This window comes from Labrus bergylta, chromosome 2 (assembly GCF_963930695.1).
Source record: "Labrus bergylta chromosome 2, fLabBer1.1, whole genome shotgun sequence".
NCBI classification, from domain to species: Eukaryota; Metazoa; Chordata; class Actinopteri; order Labriformes; family Labridae; genus Labrus; species Labrus bergylta.
In genome coordinates this window covers 32,521,463-32,547,554 of record NC_089196.1, presented here as the reverse complement: position 1 = coordinate 32,547,554, position 26,092 = coordinate 32,521,463, and the positions used below count along the sequence as shown (strand labels likewise).

At 40.4% G+C, this 26,092-nt stretch overlaps 3 protein-coding genes across 3 annotated transcripts in view; 2 read left to right on the top strand and 1 right to left on the bottom strand.

Moving 5' to 3' along the window:
* Positions 1-26,092, top strand: part of LOC136181101 (NLR family CARD domain-containing protein 3-like) — a 785,212-nt gene that overhangs the window by 588,722 nt on the left and 170,398 nt on the right. The gene's annotated exons all lie outside the window — the stretch shown is intronic.
* The window catches only part of LOC136181122 (NLR family CARD domain-containing protein 3-like), a 236,446-nt gene that overhangs the window by 127,796 nt on the left and 82,558 nt on the right, over positions 1-26,092 (bottom strand). The gene's annotated exons all lie outside the window — the stretch shown is intronic.
* On the top strand, positions 12,409-26,054 carry LOC114919984 (uncharacterized). Its single transcript, XM_065961696.1, has 7 exons — positions 12,409-12,479; positions 16,307-16,479; positions 16,681-16,791; positions 18,318-18,428; positions 21,064-21,174; positions 23,249-23,359; positions 25,940-26,054. The coding sequence occupies exons 2-7, from the start codon at positions 16,403-16,405 to the stop codon at positions 26,037-26,039; spliced, it is 621 nt and encodes a 206-aa protein (XP_065817768.1). The 5' UTR covers positions 12,409-12,479; positions 16,307-16,402; the 3' UTR covers positions 26,040-26,054.

Below are 26,092 nucleotides of genomic sequence, written 5' to 3'. Positions count from 1 at the left end.
CTGTAACACCTACTTCAGACTTTTCTCTGTCTGGATTTTCTGCACCTTGACAAATATCAAAGTCATAAAGAAAGCCACTTTGTCCAGCACGTCCCCACATTTTGAAACCCCATTTGTGAGGTTTTGCAGGCATGTAGACACGTAGATGAGATTTTCCCTTAAATGGCACCATGATTTCATCAACTGCATGGCTTTCTTCAGGAGGTATGCAGAGAAACTGTTCCCCCAGTTTTTGTAACCATGGCCTGAGCTTCCACAGTTTATCTTTCTTTGCATCATCAGACACACTGAGGTTGTCCTGAAAGTGAATCACTGTCAGCAATTTCAGAAACCGATCTCGAGACATCACATGACAAACTGCAGGGAGCCTTGTCTCCATCTCCCAAAAGGCTCTCACAGAGGACATCTGTACTAACACCATATGAATGTACATGCCTAGAACCTGCTCTATTTCCTTGGCAGTTGTGTTTACTGACTTGCCCTCTTTTTGTACACTGTACAGGTTTGGTTGTTCTGCAGTTTCCTCTAGCATTTCATCAGTGACAAACTGTTTGAAATACATGTATAGTGTCCAGTCACACCTGTCTTCTGTGCCTTCCTCAACACTTGCAATGAAATCGATAGATGGAGCTTGATATTTTATTTTTCTCCATCTGTATTCTTTCCTTTGTGCATTGGCCTTCACTGACTCCTTTCTGATTGTGTCCTGTGTTGTTGTTGGGATCTCAACTCACTTTCATCTTGATAGTCTTCCTCATCACTGCTATCTGAACTTCCATCATCATGCATGGTCTGAGGAGTCCATTCTTCCTCATCCTCCTCACCATCTTCCCCTAACTGCTCTATGTCACTTGAATTGCCATCCATTATCATGTTGATGACATTTTCAATGTACGTTTGTTTTCTCACTTCTTCCTCTATTCTTTTTGACATCTAAAAATACACACATAACAAATTGGTCAATATAGCATAGCGATTATGATTTCAGAGGAATTGTTATTGTGAAAATACCCAAAATGTTTTTTTTAAATGGCATTTCAGTCATTAATTAGATTTATTAAATCATTAAAATAGTGTGTGTTTGTATAGTGGTAGGCATGATAAAGCACCTTATATACCTGCAGTATCAAATGTGATACACACATTTTTAACATGATTTAACTGTAATATGAAGAATGAATTATTAAGTAATGATACATTGTTTTAATACAGAATATACTCATATTAAAGAATTAGTAACAATATAAATGTTATTCTTACTGTAACTTCTTGAAAATTAGCAAAGATTTTTCTGCTGAAAGTGTGTGGATGCTAGCATGATGGTGGCCATTTTTTAAAGGTCAAAAAAAGCCCTTCCACTGCCTGCAGTAGAATGCAAATCCTCTAGGGGGCAGAATACATGTATCAGGTCATATACAGGTTTTAAAGGAAAGTTTTGATCATGTTGATAAGACAGAGGTCTCAGAAACTTGCGTAGCAAATATGATACAAATGGTTTTATAGGGTTTAGACAGGAAACAAAGATACAAACATTTGAAACAACACTCAAATGCCAAACAAATGCACAGAGGCCCTAAACGTGCTTTGGTTGAGGATTCAGCTCCACATTCAATTTTAGGATTGATTGGTGAACAAAAGAGTGTTTCAGTCTGACCTTATTAAAACGTGGGACCCTGTATCTCCAGTTTGATGGTATCAGTTCATACTCTGTGTTCAGGGCGTGGTCAGGGTCAGAGGCGATGCAGTTAGCCAGTCTTAAAATGCTTTTGTTGTAGGCCGATTCATAGAGTCTTTGCATGGGTTGGCCTACAATCTTAGAGCAGATGTTCAACTGCTGGAGCAGTTTAGACTTCAGAGTGGCAGACAGACACATATACAATGAGGTGTTACAGGACTGTAGGACACTTAGAATCACAGAGGTAACGAACAAAAGAAGAATCTGTCGACTCGCCCCAAAAGATCTCAGACAGCGGAGGAAATAAATTCTTTGTTTTGTCTTTTTACAGATGTAATCGATGTGATCTTTCCAGGACAACAGATGGTCGATCATTATACCCAGATATTTATAAGATGACACTTGCTTGATTGTTTCATCATGAATGAGAATAGGAGCTTTATGAGCATCAGACGGTGAACCAAATACAATTTCCTTTGTTTTCTTTGCATTGATCTCTAGAGCATGGTCATAACTCCACATAACCATTTTGTTCACAGCATGTTGGTGCAGTCCAGGGTCGTCAGAGTTACTTAACAGAGAAATCAGAGCTGTATCGTCAAGGTACTTCAGAGTGTACTGATTTTGTGTATCAGACCGACAGTCATCTGTATAAAAAGTGAAAAGCACAGCTGAGCTCACACAACCCTGAGGAGCGCCAACATTAGTTGTGATAGCAGATGAAAGGGTGTTATTCACCTTCACAAACTGGATTCTGTTAGTGAAAAAAGAAGCATACCAAAGAGTCAAGTAGGGGTTAAGTTTTTGTTGAATCATTTTTGATACTAAGATGTCTGCTTTTATTGTGTTAAATGCTGATGAAAAGTCTAGAAAGAGGGCTCTTAATGTATTTGGCTTATCTAAATGTTTGGTGATGATATGGACCAAAGATGTTTGAGCAGTATTCTTTCTAGAGATTTCATGATCACTGAGGTAAGAGCTATTGGTCTGAAGTCTTTATGATCCCTTGGACATGGAATCTTAGGTAAAGGTTTTATGTACAAAGTTTTCCATGACATAGGGACCTCGTGTGTGTCAACTGAAGACTGAAAAATTGGTTGCCATACTGGAGCCAACTCAGCTGCAAAGTTTTTTAGCAGAAAACCACTACACTTATCAGGTCCCACTGCTTTCTTTGTATTTGTACCCTGAAATGTTTTCCTTACATCTTCAACAGTGATGATAATTCTGTCTGAAGCTGCAGGTATGATGGTTCTGAGTATTTCAGGGAATTTTGCAGGGTCGTCTTGTGATTCAAATCTAGAAAAAAAAAGTTCATTGTCTGTCGCAATTGATTTGATTGGAGTTGACATGCCCGTCATAGCTTTCATGTTGTCCCACACTCTTTTAGGGTTTTTAGCTTTAAAGGCTTGTTCAAGAAGCTGTCTGTGTGCCACTTTTGCTTCTCTCAGTCTGATTCTCAACTCTTTTTCTGTAAGTTTTAGTGCTTCTGGATTTTTATTTTTAAAAGCCACTTTTCTTGTATTTATGACTGCCTTTATGTCACTAGTGACATATGATTTATTATTAGGGTAAATTTAAATTTCCTTTGTTGGAACAACAGCTCTACACAAAAATTGATATAATCATTTGTAACATCAGTTATGTCATTTATGGAGCCCTCATGAAAAATTTAACAATTTGTCCATCCAAAACAGGCTTTCAGTTGTTCTTTACTCTCATTTGTCCATGTCCTAATCACTTTCTTTTCTGGTTTACTTCTCTTAAGTTTTGTCTTATACACTGGAATCATGTGCACAACATTGTGGTCTGAATTTAATATAGGTGGCCGGCACTTGGACACATAAGCACTTTTGACATTTACAAAGCACTTGTCCAAAATATTGTCTTTCCTGGTCTGGTCCTTGACGTACTGCTCGAAACCAGGCAGCACAGTTTCCAGGTGACAATGATTCAAGTCTCCCAAAACTATAGCCGGTGCCTCAGGGTAGTTGAGTTGTAGCTCAGGAACACAGTCAGCTATGGTCCGTGCAGCTTGTGACGCTTTCCCGTTTGAGGGAAAACAGCAAAATACACCCAAATTCTCTCTTGGCAAATAAAATGGTCTTAAAGTCATACTGAGAATTTCTACATTTGGATCACAGATCGTAACTTTGACTGAGTGCATTCGGCACCATAGATCGTTTATATACACGCAGATGCCTCCTCCCCTTGTTTTTCCTGAGTCAGCGTCTCTGTCTGCTCGCAGCAAAGTAAATCCGGGGACATGAAAGAGGGAGTCAGGCATCGTCGCTTGTAACCAGCTTTCTGTAAAGCATAACAGAGATGCCTCTTGGAATTCATTACAGTACCTTGCGTATGTTCGTATAGCATCCACTTTGTTGCTCAAAGAGCGCAGGTTTGTGAAGACAATAGATGGGAGTGGTGGCCGATTTGATCTCTTTCGTAACCGGTTTCGAATTCCTCCTCTCTTTTTCCTTTTTTTGGTCCTGATGAGCTCCTGGGGGATCTTTTCCAGCGTCAGCCGGTAGAAGTGGCTTGATACAACTGCTTGGGTCGGGTCTGGTTGTAGCTCCAGCAGAGCCTCTCGGCTGTACGAGCGTGCAAGCCGTGACGCCTCACTCAGGTGTGCTTTCGGACATTGCATGGAAAGGCATTGTCCAAGTAGACTTATTAGCCACAGAAACACAAGCGCAGTTCGAGGGACACTCATCTTACACTTTAGACAAACATATTCCACAGACAGGCCGGATAAGACGACGTTTTAACAACATTAAACACGAGAACAAACAAACAAACAGAGCGTGCTGGGACGCAGTGCGCAGCTGAGCAGCGCACCTGATCACTTTACGAAGATAAAAACTAACAAACAAGCCATATGAAGTGAAGCTTATCTAGCAGAGCAGAAAAAAGGATGTAGAGGGAGGAAAAAGAGAGCTTTATGTCCAAGCTGCCAAAAGTTAGAACTTTTTTTTACAACAGTAGGCAACCAGGCCCCGAAGTCCTGTGACGTCATGAACACAAGATTACAGATTCCTACAAGTGGAGATGATGAAATAAAGAAACACACACAGGAGACAAAGGAGATGAAGAGAAATACAGACAGAGAGGAAGAAGAGAAATACAGACAGAGGATGAAGAGAAATACAGACAGAGAGGATGAAGAGAAATACAGACAGAGAGGAAGAAGAGAAATACAGACAGAGAGGAAGAAGAGAAATACAGACAGAGAGGATGAAGAGAAATACAGAGACAGAGAGGATGAAGAGAAATACAGACAGAGAGGAAGAGGAGAAATACAGAAAGAGAGGAAGAAGAGAAATACAGAGACAGAGAGGATGAGGAAGAAGAGAAATACAGACAGAGAGGATGAAGAGAAATACAGACAGAGAGGATGAGGAAGAAGAGAAATACAGACAGAGAGGAAGAAGAGAAATACAGACAGAGAGGAAGAAGAGAAATACAGACAGAGAGGATGAAGAGAAATACAGAGACAGAGAGGATGAAGAGAAATACAGACAGAGAGGAAGAGGAGAAATACAGAAAGAGAGGAAGAAGAGAAATACAGACAGAGAGGAAGAAGAGAAATACAGACAGAGAGGATGAAGAGAAATACAGACAGAGAGGAAGAAGAGAAATACAGACAGAGAGGATGAAGAGAAATACAGACAGAGAGGAAGAAGAGAAATACAGACAGAGAGGATGAGGAAGAAGAGAAATACAGACAGAGAGGATGAAGAGAAATACAGACAGAGAGGAGGAAGAGAAATACAGACAGAGAGGATGAAGAGAAATACAGACAGAGAGGATGAGGAAGAAGAGAAATACAGACAGAGAGGATGAAGAGAAATACAGACAGAGAGGAAGAAGAGAAATACAGACAGAGAGGATGAAGAGAAATACAGACAGAGAGGAAGAAGAGAAATACAGACAGAGAGGAAGAAGAGAAATACAGAGACAGAGAGGATGAGGAAGAAGAGAAATACAGACAGAGAGGATGAGGAAGAAGAGAAATACAGACAGAGAGGATGAGGAAGAAGAGAAATACAGACAGAGAGGATGAGGAAGAAGAGAAATACAGAGAGAGAGGATGAAGAGAAATACAGACAGAGAGGATGAAGAGAAATACAGACAGAGAGGATGAAGAGAAATACAGACAGAGAGGATGAAGAGAAATACAGACAGAGAGGATGAAGAGAAATACAGACAGAGAGGATGAGGAAGAAGAGAAATACAGACAGAGAGGATGAAGAGAAATACAGAGAGAGAGGAAGAAGAGAAATACAGACAGAGAGGAAGAAGAGAAATACAGACAGAGAGGATGAAGAGAAATACAGAGACAGAGAGGATGAGGAAGAAGAGAAATACAGACAGAGAGGATGAGGAAGAAGAGAAATACAGACAGAGAGGATGAGGAAGAAGAGAAATACAGAGAGAGAGGATGAAGAGAAATACAGACAGAGAGGATGAAGAGAAATACAGACAGAGAGGATGAAGAGAAATACAGACAGAGAGGATGAAGAGAAATACAGAGACAGAGAGGATGAAGAGAAATACAGACAGAGAGGATGAAGAGAAATACAGACAGAGAGGATGAAGAGAAATACAGAGAGAGAGGAAGAAGAGAAATACAGACAGAGAGGATGAAGAGAAATACAGAGAGAGAGGAAGAAGAGAAATACAGACAGAGAGGAAGAAGAGAAATACAGACAGAGAGGATGAAGAGAAATACAGAGAGAGAGGAAGAAGAGAAATACAGACAGAGAGGATGAAGAGAAATACAGAGAGAGAGGAAGAAGAGAAATACAGACAGAGAGGATGAAGAGAAATACAGACAGAGAGGAAGAAGAGAAATACAGACAGAGAGGATGAAGAGAAATACAGAGAGAGAGGAAGAAGAGAAATACAGACAGAGAGGATGAAGAGAAATACAGACAGAGAGGATGAAGAGAAATACAGACAGAGAGGAAGAAGAGAAATACAGAGAGAGAGGAAGAAGAGAAATACAGACAGAGAGGATGAAGAGAAATACAGACAGAGAGGATGAAGAGAAATACAGAGAGAGAGGAAGAAGAGGAATACAGACAGAGAGGATGAAGAGAAATACAGACAGAGAGGAAGAGGAAGAAGAGAAATACAGACAGAGAGGATGAGGAAGAAGAGAAATACAGACAGAGAGGATGAGGAAGAAGAGAAATACAGAGAGAGAGGATGAAGAGAAATACAGACAGAGAGGATGAAGAGAAATACAGACAGAGAGGATGAAGAGAAATACAGAGACAGAGAGGATGAAGAGAAATACAGACAGAGAGGAAGAAGAGAAATACAGACAGAGAGGATGAAGAGAAATACAGAGAGAGAGGATGAAGAGAAATACAGACAGAGAGGAAGAAGAGAAATACAGACAGAGAGGAAGAAGAGAAATACAGACAGAGAGGAAGAGGAAGAAGAGAAATACAGACAGAGAGGAAGAAGAGAAATACAGAGACAGAGAGGATGAGGAAGAAGAGAAATACAGACAGAGAGGATGAGGAAGAAGAGAAATACAGAGAGAGAGGATGAAGAGAAATACAGACAGAGAGGATGAAGAGAAATACAGACAGAGAGGATGAAGAGAAATACAGACAGAGAGGATGAAGAGAAATACAGAGACAGAGAGGATGAAGAGAAATACAGACAGAGAGGAAGAAGAGAAATACAGACAGAGAGGATGAAGAGAAATACAGAGAGAGAGGAAGAAGAGAAATACAGACAGAGAGGATGAAGAGAAATACAGAGAGAGAGGAAGAAGAGAAATACAGACAGAGAGGAAGAAGAGAAATACAGACAGAGAGGATGAAGAGAAATACAGAGAGAGAGGAAGAAGAGAAATACAGACAGAGAGGATGAAGAGAAATACAGAGAGAGAGGAAGAAGAGAAATACAGACAGAGAGGAAGAAGAGAAATACAGAGAGAGAGGAAGAAGAGAAATACAGACAGAGAGGATGAAGAGAAATACAGACAGAGAGGATGAAGAGAAATACAGAGAGAGAGGAAGAAGAGAAATACAGACAGAGAGGATGAGGAAGAAGAGAAATACAGACAGAGAGGAAGAGGAAGAAGAGAAATACAGACAGAGAGGAAGAGGAAGAAGAGAAATACAGACAGAGAGGAAGAAGAGAAATACAGACAGAGAGGAAGAAGAGAAATACAGACAAAGAGGATGAGGAAGAAGAGAAATACAGACAGAGAGGATGAAGAGGAATACAGACAGAGAGGATGAAGAGAAATACAGACAGAGAGGATGAAGAGGAATACAGACAGAGAGGATGAAGAGAAATACAGACAGAGAGGAAGAAGAGAAATACAGACAGAGAGGAAGAAGAGAAATACAGACAGAGAGGATGAGGAAGAAGAGAAATACAGACAGAGAGGATGAAGAGGAATACAGACAGAGAGGATGAGGAAGAAGAGAAATACAGACAGAGAGGATGAAGAGAAATACAGACAGAGAGGATGAAGAGAAATACAGACAGAGAGGAAGAAGAGAAATACAGAGACAGAGAGGATGAAGAGAAATACAGACAGAGAGGAAGAAGAGAAATACAGACAGAGAGGAAGAAGAGAAATACAGACAGAGAGGAAGAAGAGAAATACAGACAGAGAGGAAGAAGAGAAATACAGACAGAGAGGAAGAGGAAGAAGAGAAATACAGACAGAGAGGAAGAGGAAGAAGAGAAATACAGACAGAGAGGATGAAGAGAAATACAGACAGAGAGGATGAAGAGAAATACAGACAGAGAGGATGAAGAGAAATACAGACAGAGAGGAAGAAGAGAAATACAGACAGAGAGGATGAAGAGAAATACAGACAGAGAGGATGAAGAGAAATACAGACAGAGAGGAAGAAGAGAAATACAGACAGAGAGGAAGAGGAAGAAGAGAAATACAGACAGAGAGGAAGAAGAGAAATACAGACAGAGAGGAAGAGGAAGAAGAGAAATACAGACAGAGAGGAAGAAGAGAAATACAGACAGAGAGGAAGAAGAGGAATACAGACAGAGAGGAAGAAGAGAAATACAGACAGAGAGGAAGAGGAAGAAGAGAAATACAGACAGAGAGGAAGAAGAGAAATACAGACAGAGAGGAAGAAGAGGAATACAGACAGAGAGGATGAAGAGAAATACAGACAGAGAGGATGAAGAGAAATACAGACAGAGAGGATGAAGAGAAATACAGACAGAGAGGATGAAGAGAAATACAGACAGAGAGGATGAAGAGAAATACAGACAGAGAGGAAGAAGAGAAATACAGACAGAGAGGAAGAAGAGAAATACAGACAGAGAGGAAGAGGAAGAAGAGAAATACAGACAGAGAGGAAGAAGAGAAATACAGACAGAGAGGAAGAAGAGGAATACAGACAGAGAGGAAGAAGAGAAATACAGACAGAGAGGAAGAGGAAGAAGAGAAATACAGACAGAGAGGAAGAAGAGGAATACAGACAGAGAGGAAGAAGAGAAATACAGACAGAAAGGATGAAGAGAAATACAGAGAGAGTTTTGTAATCTCAACAACATCATCTTTGTTTCCATCAGTAAGTCCTCTCTTACTGTTTCTTTTGAGTTCAGGCGTGTAAGAGCTGCAGTTGAATCTGAACAAACAACAACTCTCTCTGGCCTTCTCGATCCATTCAACCCTAACATTATAGCAGTTAGTTCTGCTGTAAACAAGGATCACTTATTATTCATTCTTTTACATATTTCTATATCAAACTCAGATATGAACACTCCTGTCCCCACATGTCCACTCTCTGGCTCTTTGGATCCATCAGTAGGTATGTAGTTATAATATTTCTTTTGTAAATAATCTTCAACCAAATGCCCAATGTTAGCCACATTTCTTTCAATCCATTCTCACTTTTGCTCCACAAGTTGTAAGTCAACGCTAGGCACTGGAACAATCCATGGAGGGATATTAGCCCATCCAACATTTGGTCCATCAAGTGGAGTTTCTCCAAGGTGCTCTTTGCTGCTGCAGGAGCTGCACTATGGCCAAAGATACAACGAGCAAGAGCAGCTGGAAAACGGGCGTACTACAAAGGTGGTGCTGGGTTCAACAACGGACAGAGAGTCACTTAGGAGCGCCATACAAGATCACATTTGATGGTCTATGTAAGCCAGCAATAACAGGCGTTTGGCCTGCACACAGGTTGGATGGTTCAGTTCATATTTTTTGATATTGAAGGGACGTTAAGTTTAAGGCTCTCTTTTGTGTCCTTTATATTTCAACTGGTTGGAACAGTTTGTTTATTAACAGTTGTTAGTTTGTGTTCACAATGAATGTTTCCTTTTCTTGTATCTCTCTTAATGCTCGAGAGAAAACACAAAGAGAAAATCTATATTTTTATTTTGTAAGGGTGAAAAAGCTAATTTTATATTTCTGAAGAAACACTTCAAACTAGAGGATGAAATATTCTGGATAAATCAATGGGATGACTTTGGTTCCACTAGATCAGCAGGCTCCTGTTCTGTAACCCTCCTGGTAAATTCATCACCTCTAGAAGTACTCATGATGGTCATTAGATAATTTACGTACTTGACATTAACGAGCACTTTTATATTTTGGTCAATAGGTATGGCTTTAATAACCTAACTCAAAACAAACAGTTGATTTTGGAGGTCTCTAGTGTCACTGAATCCCTTAAACTATCCAACTGCCAACATTATTATAGGAAGGATTTTAAATATGATCTTTTCCTGAAGATATAAAAGTTATTTTTAGTTGTTTTTTATTTTTATTTTTATGTGATGCTGGATAAATCTATCACTTCTTACATCTCTAAATGGGAATTCATGAAGTTCACATTTAGGGAGCACTCTGTTACATTTGGAAAATCTCTGAATAGAAGTAACAAATCATCAGAAATGAATATAATCAAAGAAATAAAAAGCTGCTGTAATAAGACATGACTTTGTGACAATGATAAACAAAAAGGACATATTCTACAAACACAGCTGGATGAACTCTGTGTGAAGAAAGCTGAAGGAGCCGACAGAAGATCCAGGGTCAAATGGATGGAGGAAGGGGAGGAAAGTATTTCTGTCATTGAGAGAAAAGAAGGCAGGAAATAAATCCAATCAAAGCCTCATTAGTTCATGACCAAGTTAGTTCTGATCCAGTCTTGATGAAATGGTTTCTTTCTCTGGTAAACTAGACTCATCAGCCTTTTCTGTCATGGATGCTGACTCCTTCTTCAGCCATCTCTCAGCTTTTCTTCCTCATATAGACGAGGAGTTTGCAGAATGATGTGATGCTGATATTACTTCAGAGGAGCTCAAAGAAGCAGTAGATAGTCTTTCTTTGAAAAAGTCACCAGGATGGGAACTTTTAGAAACATGTTTGGGAATTGTTAGAAAGTCCATTTTCTCTCATGTTAAAGGAAGCTACTGACAATAAGACATTTCCCCACACTATGAAACAAGGCATCTCGGTCTTTGCAGACACAGAGTATGTCAACAAGAGAGTCTGGCTCGTTTCTTGAGTTGGGCTGTTCATTATTGCACACAGAGCTTAAACTGTACATACACCTCAGATACTGACTCGTTTAGAGCAGAGCCCAGCATCAACAACGTGACCCAGCACGATAAACGACTTTCCATCTATAGTACGACGATCACAGAGACTGTTTGTACTCGTCAACATAAAGACGACTTAATCAGACAGCTCGGCTGATCGCTGCGATGTAACGCTAAAGTGATCACATTAAAACATACCATTGAATCTACCCTACTGTGATTGGCTGAATAGGAAGGAGACATCTGATTGGCTACAGACATTTCCCTTTGTGAATCGAACCACGGCAGGGGAGTCTCAAAAGTCCCACACACAAATGCAGCGAGGTTCACACATGACAAACAGTTTGTAAAGGCAGACTGACAAGACAAGATCCAAATGTGTGTTTTTAATATATATGTATATCACACATTTGTGGATTTCTATTAAATATAAAACTATAAATATTTGTTCATGAATCTTGTTTTTTATTTGTGTATTTTTTTACATTAATATACAATGCTAAATATTTGTGTGTGTATTGAAAACTATTTTTGTGGATAGAGTCCTTATAAATCACAAAATACATTTGTGAATCCTTCTGTGTGCATTCATGAGAATTGAGACGGATCTAACTCCATACTAAACAGACTCAGCTTCCTCTGATTGTCAGTTGACAAGGTAGAGACGTGCTGATTGGCTGGAGGCTTAGGCGTAAAGACTCTGTCAAAATTTGTGGTTGTAACTCAAAGCTTGTGCGTGTACCTTCAGGATCGCACGTGAAGATAGGGAATTTGTGCAATCTGAACTGTGAGCACAAAATCATTACACATCTTCACATTTTTTCACAACAACAGAATTGTTTTACATATGCTCAGACTATTTCTACAATTACAAATGTTGTTTGCACATGTGCAAACCTTACCTGTGTGCACAAAATATTTCACCAAAGAAACCTTTCACGAGTTCAAAATCTTATTTACAGGCAGTTGATCCCATACAGCAGCCCTTCCTTTTTTACAGACCACTGCAGGACAACAGACTGCCTCAAACACTTTCATCAACTTCTATCATCACACAATATATCTGATATCAAAGCAGTAAAGGATCATCTGACACAATAAACAAGCTTCCTTCAGTAAAATGTTATAAAGCTGTGACCTTTGATTCTCTGTTGCTATGGTGATTATTAGACTTTGGTATTTCCTGGTGTCAGGAGACTTGACTTTGACGTTGTCCTGTTGAGACGCAGATTAGTTCTCCGTGTTGAAGGTAAGAGACACTTTTTATACTGTTTGAAAGCCTCATTTAATTTAAGTGTAAAAAGAGCTGTAAGCTAACAGTTAGCCACCGGATTCATTAGCTGCTCTGACTAAAGTAGAAGTGAAGGACACACAATGATCCTCAGTCCCGATGCAGGCTATGCTAACATGCTAACAGGTTGATTAAAGACGAGCCCGCTCTGGAAGTTTCTTTCATTGAGATCATCACTTTATCTTCTGTAATTGAAATGTTTGAGTGATTATCATTTTGATTTGAACATTTTTCCTAATTACGTTTTCTTTACAGTGGAACATATTCATAAGAAGTTGTTGTAACTCTCTCAATCAGCTGACTGTGTTCTTGGTTAATCAATGACTTGTTGGGTTTGACTTGTTATTGTTTTATGATTCAAAGTCCTGCAGTGAAGCCTCCTCTGATAAGATAAAACTTTATTGATGTGTAGTGTCCTTTTTTAATAAATCCAGAAAATAGGCAGGGTCAGTTTTTGCCTGTGACCGGACCAACAAAGACATCAACATTTTAAACTCTAAATCTAACTGTCCTTTTTAAGTTCTAAGTGGTGTTTTAAAGCTTGTTTGTCTTTCTTCAGAGACTGGACCCAGGAGACAAACAAATTGAGAACTAAAAGCTTTATTCATCTTTCTCAGAATCCAAAGTAGTGAGCCGCCTGCAGACGACTGACCAAGACAAAGAATATCACACAATATATACTTATCTTGCTGAGGGCGTGGAGATGGTATCCGCCTCCTCCACATGGGCTTTATAGATCCATCTGTGTCCCACATGGGCCTGATAGCTCTAACTATGTCCCACGTGGGCTTCACAGCCCCAGCCATGTCCCATACATTGCCACATGCTATTTTCAGAAGTTAGCAGTCAAAAAAAAACCTACTGCAATGTCATGTCTTCTTGATAAATGGGGTATATATCTGGCCAACCATCTTGTGACCGGACATCGACACACCAACACAGCATGTATGGCAGGTTTTCTTGGAATGATGGTCCTTTTTCTTGTATTTGTCTCTCCTTCACCTCTCGTGAATGTCAGGTTAGCTTAAGATTTGTTACTTAATTACCCCAAAAGCGAGCTCGTATGAAACTTGAGACCTCACTCTTTGATCATGCAAAATTTAATCTAAGCATTGACTTTTTTCACTCTATCCTTGATGAGTTTCACTTTGTAGGCTCAGTTTGAATTCATGTGCACATGTGCCCTTCTGCATTTCATCCTTAGTTGATTGTGTTATGTTTATAATATACAACCCTCACACTATTATTATTTATTTATCTAATTTGCATAATATGTGTCTTTTAGTTCATTATTATACTGAAATACTATTATGATTATTCATGACCACTTTATATAAATGTTGATTATAAGGAATATAAATACATGCCTTCAGGTGGGACACTACAGATGCTAGAGGATCAATTCAAAAAAGTTCAATTCATAAAAGATAAATAAAATCATTTAAATTCATCAAATTAGAACAAGAAGGAGATGATGACAGATCTTAAAAAAGAGTGATTCATGTCCAAGTTACAGACTGTGCAGTGAATACATTCAGAACCTACAACTACTTTAATACTTCAGCTGGATAATCAGTCTGACAAGAACAGAACATCTGAGAGTAATAAATCATCAACTATAAGAGAGAACAGAAGATTAGATCATAACACCAGGTGAACCAGGTAGATGTGATGTTAGTAGACTGACAGTGAGGTGATGATGATGATGATGAAGGTGAACCAGGTAGATGTGATGTTAGTAGACTGACAGTGAGGTGATGATGATGATGATGAAGGTGAACCAGGTAGATGTGATGTTTGTAGACTGACAGTGAGGTGATGATGATAATGATGATGAAGGTGATGATGATGAAGGTGAACCAGGTAGATGTGATGTTTGTAGACTGACAGTGAGGTGATGATGATGATGATGATGAAGGTGAACCAGGTAGATGTGATGTTAGTAGACTGACAGTGAGGTGATGATGATGATGATGATGAAGGTGAACCAGGTAGATGTGATGTTAGTAGACTGACAGTGAGGTGATGATGATGATGATGAAGGTGAACCAGGTAGATGTGATGTTAGTAGACTGACAGTGAGGTGATGATGATGATGATGATGATGAAGGTGAACCAGGTAGATGTGATGTTTGTAGACTGACAGTGAGTTTATGATGATGATGATGATGAAGGTGAACCAGGTAGATGTGATGTTTGTAGACTGACAGTGAGGTGATGATGATGATGATGATGATGATGATGATGATGATGAAGGTGAACCAGGTAGATGTGATGTTAGTAGACTGACAGTGAGGTGATGATGATGATGATGATGAAGGTGAACCAGGTAGATGTGATGTTTGTAGACTGACAGTGAGGTGATGATGATGATGATGATGAAGGTGAACCAGGTAGATGTTATGTTAGTAGACTGACAATGAGGTGATGATGATGATGATGATGATGAAGGTGAACCAGGTAGATGTGATGTTTGTAGACTGACAGTGAGGTGATGATGATGATGATGATGAAGGTGAACCAGGTAGATGTAATGTTAGTAGACTGACAGTGAGGTGATGATGATGATGATGATGATTATGATGAAGGTGAACCAGGTAGATGTGATGTTAGTAGACTGACAGTGAGGTGATGATGATGATGATGATGATGATGATGATGATGAAGGTGAACCAGGTAGATGTGATGTTAGTAGACTGACAGTGAGGTGATGATGATGATGATGATGATGAAGGTGAACCAGGTAGATGTGATGTTAGTAGACTGACAGTGAGGTGATGATGATGATGATGATGATGATGAAGGTGAACCAGGTAGATGTGATGTTTATAGACTGACAGTGAGGTGATGATGATGATGATGATGAAGGTGAACCAGGTAGATGTGATGTTAGTAGACTGACAGTGAGGTGATGATGATGATGATGATGAAGGTGAACCAGGTAGATGTGATGTTTGTAGACTGACAGTGAGGTGATGATGATGATGATGAAGGTGAACCAGGTAGATGTGATGTTAGTAGACTGACAGTGAGGTGATGATGATGATGATGATGAAGGTGAACCAGGTAGATGTGATGTTAGTAGACTGACAGTGAGGTGATGATGATGATGATGATGATGAAGGTGAACCAGGTAGATGTGATGTTTGTAGACTGACAGTGAGGTGATGATGATGATGAAGGTGAACCAGGTAGATGTGATGTTAGTAGACTGACAGTGAGGTGATGATGATGATGATGAAGGTGAACCAGGTAGATGTGATGTTAGTAGACTGACAGTGAGGTGATGATGATGATGATGATGAAGGTGAACCAGGTAGATGTGATGTTAGTAGACTGACAGTGAGGTGATGATGATGATGATGATGATGATGATGATGATGAAGGTGAACCAGGTAGATGTGATGTTAGTAGACTGACAGTGAGGTGATGATGATGATGATGATGATGATGATGATGATGATGATGAAGGTGAACCAGGTAGATGTGATGTTAGTAGACTGACAGTGAGGTGATGATGATGATGATGATGAAGGTGAACCAGGTAGATGTGATGTTTGTAGACTGACAGTGAGGTGATGGTGATGATGATGATGATGATGATGATGATGATGATGATGAAGGTGAACCAGGTAGATGTGATGTTAGTAGACTGACAGTGAGGTGATGATGATGATGATGAAGGTGAACCAGGTAGATGTGATGTTTGTAGACTGACAGTGAGGTGATGATGATGATGATGATGAAGGTGAATCAGCAGCTTCATCTCTTTGTTTTCTCCACAGCTGAAGATCTTTGACTGGATGTGACTTCAGCAGCTGAACTCCATCAGTGTTGTTGTAGTGACAGAGTGCAGCTCTCCCAGCAGGGGGCGCTCTGCTATGGATCAGTGTGAGGACACAGAGGAGGGAGTCCCTCCCTCTAAAACCTCTCTGTGTGAGGAACATGAAGCTCTGAGGTGAGGATCTCTAACTGTCCATGACTCTTCTCCATGTCACAGCTCAACACTCACATCACTCCACCTTCATCATCATCATCATCATCATCATCATCATCATCATCATCACCATCATCATCATCATCATCATCATCATCATCATCATCATCACTGTCTCATCTGCTGCTCACAGTAACTAATAATGTTGTTTTTTTGTATCAGGATGCAGGAACAGAGACCAGACTCTCCTGGACCCAGCTGTGTGTCCATGAAGAGTGACCGGTCTATGGGTCGCCCTGTGAACTTTAAAGCTGGACGTCCTGCTGATGGAAGGTGAGATCTGAAATTGACAAAGAGCTCTGTTCTGCTTTTCTGTAGGCTCACTCTTTCATCCTCAGCCATTTACATCACTCTCAGTCTTCAGTCCATGTTCACCTCTCCCAGGACTCGTACTTTTCTCCTGTTTCTCTTACTTCTCCACCAGAGGTCCTCAGAATTCACCTCCTTCTCTTCTAGGTTTCAATAGCCCAGACCTTCCCTTCTACTCTACTCACCTGTCTTCATTTTCCTCATCAGCTTCATTTTGTTTTCTTACCACTTCATGATCATTGTGTGCTTTGGTTCTATCTTGTGTTTTTTAATTTGAAGTTTTTGTTCTTGAATCCTGACCTTCCTGAAGGCTGTAAAATGTGGAAAAGAATCATTTTATTGCAGCTGTGAGTCCATTTATTTTTGCATTTGGGTCCTTCCCTGCGCCCTATTTCCCCGACCCTGTCAGAACTTAACCTGCCTGACACAGAACCAGCCGACAGTGTGATGGACTTTATGACTTTAAAGCAAAAACAGCCCTACTAGAAAGAAGCTAAATATTCTTAGACAAAGTCAAAATAATAGGCCAAACCTTAAAAAGAAACGAATCTGAGGAAAGATTTATTTTTGGGCTGTATCATGAAGACTGCAGACAAAGATCTTCAAAGCTCTTGAGTGTTTTTACAAACCTTGTAGGATCCATATTCTGGACAATATAAAAACTACTGTGATGGTTCAAGCAGCACTTATTCCCATCTGAAGTGATGTCAGTCTGAAGACTTTGTCCCAGAAGTGAGTTCCAGGTTGAGGTTCCTGAAGTTGTTATGGACAAGTTCTTGATCTTGATCTGTTCTGTATCCTAACAGTAGATGCTGCTCGTTGTAAATGCTGCTCGGTCTCTAAATTTACTAAGAGAGGTAGAGCCTTCAGTTATCAGGCCTGCTCGTGGTTCCTACAGTCTCTAAATGTACTATGGGAGGTAGAGCCTTCAGTTTTCAGGCTCCTCTACTCTGGAATCATCTTCCAGTGGGGTACGGGAGGCAGATACACTCTGTATTTTAAAGAAAAGACTTAAAAGTAACTATAAATTGTATAGTTAGGGCTGGCGCTGGTGTAGACCAGCTCCTAGTTATGCTGCTATAGGCTTAGACTACTGGGGGAACTGGCACCTTGAGCTCCCATATCTCCCTCCCTCTCTCTCTCTCTCTCTCCCTCTCTCTCTCTCTCTCTCTCTCTGTGAGATCATATTACTGCATGTTGCTATCTGTAAATCTCAGTTACTAACCACAGCATCTTTCTTAGCTGTGTTTATCTTTAAGTCATCTTCTGATAACTTTAATTTCATCAGTCTGAAGAATTTGAGGACAGACACAGTGTTGGCTGTATTCTGAGTGAGATACTGTTCTAATAGAAACAGAGAGAACTGTGGAGAACTTCACCTCTGCCTCCTGATTACTGATTATCCATCTGCCAGTTTAAACTGGAACAATCTGATTAAAAATGATCTTTGTTCTAAATGCTTTCATTAACCAGCTGTTTTTTTGTATCAGGATGCAGGAACACAGACCAGACTCTCCTGGACCCAGCTGTGTGTCCATGAAGAGTGACCGGTCTATGGGTCGCCCTGTGAACTTTAAAGCTGGACGTCCTGCTGATGGAAGGTGAGATCTGATATTGACAAAGAGCTCTGTTCTGCTTTTCTGTAGGCTCACTCTTTCATCCTCAGCCATTTACATCACTCTCAGTCTTCAGTCCATGTTCACCTCTCCCAGGACTCGTACTTTTCTCCTGTTTCTCCTACTTCGCCACCAGAGGTCCTCAGAATTCACCTCCTTCTCTTCTAGGTTTCAATAGCCCAGACCTTCCCTTCTACTCTACTCACCTGTCTTCATTTTCCTCATCACCTTTATTTAGTTTTCTCACCACTTCATGATCATTGTGTGCTTTGGTTCTATTTTGTGTTTTTTCTTTTGAAGTGTTTGTATTTGAACCCTGACCTTCCTGAAGGCTGTAAAATGTGGAAAAGAATCATTTTATTGCAGCTGTGAGTCCATTTTTTTCTGCATTTGGGTCCTTCCCTGCACCCTATTTCCTGACCCTGTCAGAACTTAACCTGCCTGACACAGAACCAGCCGACAGTGTGATGGACTTTATGAATTCAAAGCAAAAACAGCCCTACTAGAAAGAAGCTAAATATTCTGAGACAAAGTCAAAATAATAGGCCAAACCTTAAAAAGAGACAAATCTGAGGAAAGATTTATTTTTGGGCTTTTTGTTCCGTTATTTAGAGACGGGACAGTAGATAGAGTCAGAAATCAAGGAGAGAGAGAATGGGGAATGACATGCAGGAAAGGAGCCACAGGTCGGATTTGAACCTGAGCCACCCACTTGGAGGGCTACAGTCTCCCTACATGGGATACACACACTAACCGCTAGTCCACCAGCACCCCAATTAAAGCATTTTTATTGAATTAATATATTTGTTTTTCCCTCAGGTAGAATGAAAGTCCTCTCCTTCCTCACTCCCAATGATGACCAAAACAAACAGACATACTGTCCACAATATCAGATTTCATTCACTGAGAGTCTGCTTCTGCATGTCCATTTTAAAGCATGCACCATCAAGGATGGGAGCCATGGTTTAAAAACTGTGATTAGAGGATTATGGTCCACGAGGTGGATGTTGGATGTCCTGACTTTGTCCACAGCCCAGATCCTGAACCTGATGAGGTTCTGCTGGTGAGATGTTGGGCATTGAAAGCTGCAGGTCAAGTTCACTAACCTACCTGGTCCATACATCCTGCTGATCCAGCTGACCATTGTACTGATATCTGACTACACTTTCTCCTGGACTACATAGTTTAACACTTGATCCTTGTTTTAGTGAATGGTACCTGAGTCCAGCTGAGGCATGTTTAGTACATTAGGGATGATGTCATGGTGGTATACTAAACATTTGGTCCAGTGATCTTGACAGGACACTGGTGAGCAGATGTATCATGAAGACTGCAGACAAAGATCTTCAAAGCTCTTGAGTGTTTTTACAAACCTTGTAGGATCCATATACTGGACTTACTCACAATATAAAAACTACTGTGATGGTGCAAGCAGCACTTATTCCCATCTGAAGTAATGTCAGTCTGAAGACTTTGTCCCAGAAGTGAGTTCCAGGTTGAGGTTCCTGAAGTTGTTATGGACAAGTTCTTGATCTTGATCTGTTCTGTATCCTAACAGTAGATGCTGCTCGTTGTAAATGCTGCTCGGTCTCTAAATTTACTAAGAGAGGTAGAGCCTTCAGTTATCAGGCCTGCTCGTGGTTCCTACAGTCTCTAAATGTACTATGGGAGGTAGAGCCTTCAGTTTTCAGGCTCCTCTACTCTGGAATCATCTTCCAGTGGGGTACGGGAGGCAGATACACTCTGTATTTTAAAGAAAAGACTTAAAAGTAACTAGAACTAGTAACTTAAAAGTTTAGACGAGACACTAGATAGTTTTGTAAATCAAGGAGAGAGAGAATGGGGAATGACATGCAGGAAAGGAGCCACAGGTTGGATTTGAACCTGAGCCACCCGCTTTGAGGGCTACAGTCTCCTTACATGGGATACACACACTAACCACTAGGCCACCAGCACCCCAATTAAAGCATTTTTATTGAATGAACATTTTTGTTTTTCCCTCAGGTAGAATGAAAGTCCTCTCCTTCCTCACTCCCAATGATGACCAAAACAAACAGACATACTGTCCACAATATCAGATTTCATTCACTGAGAGTCTGCTTCTGCACGTCCATTTTAAAGACTTAAAAGTAACTATACATTTTATAGTTAGGGCTGGCGCTGGTCTAGACCAGCTCCTAGTTATGCTGCTATAGGCTTAGACTACTGGGGGAGCTGGCACCTTGAGCTCCTATATCTCCCTCCCTCTCTCTCTCTCTCTCCCTCTCTCTCTCTCTCCCTCTCTCTCTCTCTCTCTCTCTCTCTCTGTGAGATCATATTACTGCATGTTGCTATCTGTAAATCTCAGTTACTAACCACAGCATCTTTCTTAGCTGTGTTTATGTTTAAGTCGTCTTCTGTTAACTTTACTTTCATCAGTCTGAAGAATTTGAGGGCAGACACAGTGTTGGCTGTATTCTGAGTGAGATACTGTTCTAATAGAAACAGAGAGAACTGTGGAGAACTTCACCTCTGCCTCCTGATTACTGATTATCCATCTGCCAGTTTAAACTGGAACAATCTGATTAAAAATGATCTTCGTTCTAAATGCTTTCATTAACCAGCTGTTTTTTTGTATCAGGATGCAGGAACACAGACCAGACTCTCCTGGACCCAGCTGTGTGTCCATGAAGAGTGACCGGTCTATGGGTCGCCCTGTGAACTTTAAAGCTGGACGTCCTGCTGATGGAAGGTGAGATCTGAAATTGACAAAGAGCTCTGTTCTGCTTTTCTGTAGGCTCACTCTTTCATCCTCAGCCATTTACATCACTCTCAGTCTTCAGTCCATGTTCACCTCTCCCAGGACTCGTACTTTTCTCCTGTTTCTCCTACTTCTCCACCAGAGGTCCTCAGAATTCACCTCCTTCTCTTCTAGGTTTCAATAGCCCAGACCTTCCCTTCTACTCTACTCACCTGTCTTCATTTTCCTCATCACCTTTATTTAGTTTTCTCACCACTTCATGATCATTGTGTGCTTTGGTTCTATCTTGTGTTTTTTAATTTGAAGTTTTTGTTCTTGAACCCTGACCTGCCTGAAGGCTGTAAAATGTGGAAAAGAATCATTTTATTGCAGCTGTGAGTCCATTTTTTTCTGCATTTGGGTCTTTCCCTGCGCCCTATTTCCCCGACCCTGTCAGAACTTAACCTGCCTGACACAGAACCATCCGACAGTGTGATGGACTTTATGACTTCAAAGCAAAAACAGCCCTACTAGAAAGAAGCTAAATATTCTTAGACAAAGTCAAAATAATAGGCCAAACCTTAAAAAGAGACAAATCTGAGGAAAGATTTATTTTTGGGCTGTATCATGAACACTGCAGACAAAGATCTTCAAAGCTCTTGAGTGTTTTTACAAACCTTGTAGGATCCATATTCTGGACTGACTCACAATATAAAAACTACTGTGATGGTTCAAGCAGCACTTATTCCCATCTGAAGTGATGTCAGTCTGAAGACTTTGTCCCAGAAGTGAATTCCAGGTTGAGGTTCCTGAAGTTGTTATGGACAAGTTCTTGATCTTGATCTGTTCTGTATCCTAACAGTAGATGCTGCTCGTTGTGAATGCTGCTCGGTCTCTAAATGTACTATGGGAGGTAGAGCCTTCAGTTTTCAGACTCCTCTCCTCTGGAATCATCTTCTGTTAACTTTACTTTCATCAGTCTAAAGAATTTGAGGACAGACACAGTGTTGGCTGTATTCTGAGTGAGATACTGTTCTAATAGAAACAGAGAGAACTGTGGAGAACTTTATCTCTGCCTCCTGATTACTGATTATCCATCTGCCAGTTTAAACTGGAACAATCTGATTAAAAACTGATCTTTGAAACAAGATCCAGGGTGTGGTTAAAACGATGAGTAGGTTCGTTTACACCCTGGGTGAAACCAATAAAGCCTAATGACATGAAAGCTGTGCTAAGGCTATCATTATCAACATCCACGTGGATATTGAAGTCACCTACAACAATTATTCTACCACTGCTAAGGACTACATTTGATAAAAATTCTGCAAATTCAGGTTCCTGAAGTTGTTATGGACAAGCCCTTGATCTTGATCTTTTCTGTATCCTAACAGTAATTGCTGCTCGTTGTAAATGCTGCTCGGTCTCTAAATGTACTATGGGAGGTAGAGCCTTCAGTTATCAGGTCTGCTCGTGGTTCCTACGGTCTCTAAATGTACTATGGGAGGTAGAGTCTTCAGTTTTCAGACTCCTCTCCTCTGGAATCATCTTCCAGCCGGGGTACGGGAGGCAGACACACTCTGTATTTTAAAGAATAGATTTAAAAGTATTTATAAATTTTATAGTCAGGGCTGGCGCTGGTGTAGACCAGCTGCTAGTTATGCTGCTATAGGCTTAGACTACTGGGGGAACTGGCACCTTGAGCTCCTATATCTCCCTCCCTCTCTCTCTCTCCCTCTCCCTATCTCTCTCTCTCTCTCTCTCTCTCTCTCTCTGTTAGATCATATTACTGCATGTTGCTATCTGTAAATCTCAGTCACTAACCACAGCATCTTTCTTAGCTGTGTTTATGTTTAAGTCGTCTTCTGTTTACTTTAATTTCATCAGTCTAAAGAATTTGAGGACAGACACAGTGTTGGCTGTATTCTGAGTGAGATACTGTTCTAATAGAAACAGAGAGAACTGTGGAGAACTTCACCTCTGCCTCCTGATTACTGATTAACCATCTGCCAGTTTAAACTGGAACAATCTGATTAAAAATGATCTTTGTTCTAAATTCTTTCATTAACCAGCTGTTTGTTTGTATCAGGATGCAGGAACAGAGACCAGACTCTCCTGGACCCAGCTGTGTGTCCATGAAGAGTGACAACTCTAATGATCATCTTATTGACTTTAAAGATGGACGTCCTGCTGATGGAAGGTGAGATCTGAAATTGACAAAGAGCTCTGTTCTGCTTTTCTGTAGGCTCACTCTTTCATCCTCAGCCATATACATCACTCTCAGTCTTCAGTCCATGTTCACCTCTCCCAGGACTCGTACTTTTCTCCTGTTTCTCCTACTTCTCCACCAGAGGTCCTCAGAATTCACCTCCTTCTCTTCTAGGTTTCAATAGCCCAGACCTTCCCTTCTACTCTACTCACCTGTCTTCATTTTCCTCATCACCTTCATTTAGTTTTCTCACCACTTCATGATCATTGTGTGCTTTGGTTCTATCTTGTGTTTTTTAATTTGAAGTGTTTGTATTTGAACCCTGACCTGCCTGAAGGCTGTAAAATGTGGAAAAGAATCATTTTATTGCAGCTGTGAGTCCATTTTTTCTGCATTTGGGTCTTTCCCTGCACCCTATTTCCTGACCCTGTCAGAACTTAACCTGCCTGACACAGAACCAGCCGACAGTGTGATGGACTTCATGACTTCAAAGCAAAAACAGCCCTACTAGAAAGAAGCTAAATATTTGACAAAGTCAAAATAATAGGCCAAACCTTAAAAAGAGAGAAATCTGAGGAAAGATTTATTTTTGGGCTTTTTGTTCCGTTTAGAGACGGGACAGTAGATAGAGTCAGGAATCAAGGAGAGAGAGAATGGGGAATGACATGCAGGAAAGGAGCCACAGGTCGGATTTAAACCTGAGCCACCCGCTTGGAGGGCTACAGTCTCCCTACATGGGACACGCACACTAACCACTAGGCCACCAGCACCCCAATTAAAGCATTTTTATTGAATGAACATTTTTGTTTTTCCCTCAGGTAGAATGAAAGTCCTCTCCTTCCTCACTCCCAATGATGACCAAAACAAACAGACATACTGTCCACAATATCAGATTTCATTCACTGAGAGTCTGCTTCTGCACGTCCATTTCAAAGACTTAAAAGTAACTATACATTTTATAGTTAGGGCTGGCGCTGGTCTAGACCAGCTCCTAGTTATGCTGCTATAGGCTTAGACTACTGGGGGAGCTGGCACCTTGAGCTCCTATATCTCCCTCCTCTCTCTCTCTCTCTCTCTCTCTCTCTCTCTCTCTCTCTCTCTCTCTCTCTCTGTGAGATCATATTACTGCATGTTACTATCTGTAAATCTCAGTTACTAACCACAGCATCTTTCTGAGCTGTGTTTATGTTTAAGTCGTCTTCTGTTAACTTTACTTTCATCAGTCTAAAGAATTTGAGGACAGACACAGTGTTGGCTGTATTCTGAGTGAGATACTGTTCTAATAGAAACAGAGAGAACTGTGGAGAACTTCACCTCTGCCTCCTGATTACTGATTATCCATCTGCCAGTTTAAACTGGAACAATCTGATTAAAAATGATCTTTGAAACAAGATCCAGGGTGTGGTTAAAACGATGAGTAGGTTCGTTTACACCCTGGGTGAAAACCAATAGAGTCTAATAATGACATGAAAGCTGTGCTAAGGCTATCATTATCAACATCCACATGGATATTGAAGTCACCTACAACAATTATTCTATCACTGCTAAGGAATAAGTTTGATAAGAATTCTGCAAATTCAGATAGAAATTCAGAATATAGGCCAGGAGGGCGGCAAACTACAACAACTAGAACTGCCTAAAAGGTTCTTGAGACTGGATGTGAAAGACTAAGAACAAGGCTTTCAAAAGAAGAACAATTCAGCTTTGGTCGAGGGTTAACTAGAAGACTAGAATTATTTTATTTTTTTTTAAAGATCCTGAGAGCACTGAGCTGTTATTGGTTGTGGGGTGTAACAGAGAATCTATTGTCCTGAAAAGATGTCTGGGGCTGTTTATCAGGTTTGAGAAATATTCTTGCCTTGATTTTCGGATGGCTTTGTTGTAGTCTTTTATTGCTTCTACAAGTATATTTTTTATCAATTTCAATTTTTTTTTTGCAGTCTGCAGTCTCTTAAGTGCATTGGTCGCATTGTTTTTCCATGGAACGACCTTTTTTGTTTTTACTGTCTTAGTTGTGATTGGAGCGCAGGCATCAAGCACTGTCCTCAGTTTATAATTAAAATCGGTAACAAGTTGTTCACAGGATGATGGTAAGGTGGTATTTCTGTAAGATTTTATGTAAGAGTTGTGGCTACTTCAGGGGTAATGTGCCGTTTGTTAACTGTACGTTCTATTGCACCTGGAGGAGAGTGATAAAAACTGTTAAAAAAATATGTCGGCCCGCACCGGCTACAGGTGGCTGGCTAACTACTGCTGCATACGATGACTCTGACTCAGCTGTGCGGAGCCATCTCTCTAACTCAGACACCCTCGCCTCCAAAGCTAAAAATAAACTACATTTATTAGATTATCACTAAAGAAGGACGAGGAGTAACTTAACATCTGACACGTAGAGCAGGAAATTATTTAATACACTCACCTGTAGTACGTAGCACGTAGCAGCCCCTGATGGAAGGTGAGAATTAAAAATGAAGTAAATGTTATGTCTCTGTTGTTTTAAGACTCATATCTTGGCTCAGAGTTTCATTATATATATCCCGTTGTTTTCTTGTGTAATATGTCCTGTCACAGAGTTCAACAGGAGAGCTCCAACGTTCACAGAGATCAATCAGACCAGCAGAATCCAACAGACCTGGACTCCATCTTTATGGTGTGTGCAACACACTGTTAATTAATACACTACCATTACAATAATTTAATTCTAAGTTATTGTTCTGTTTAGAC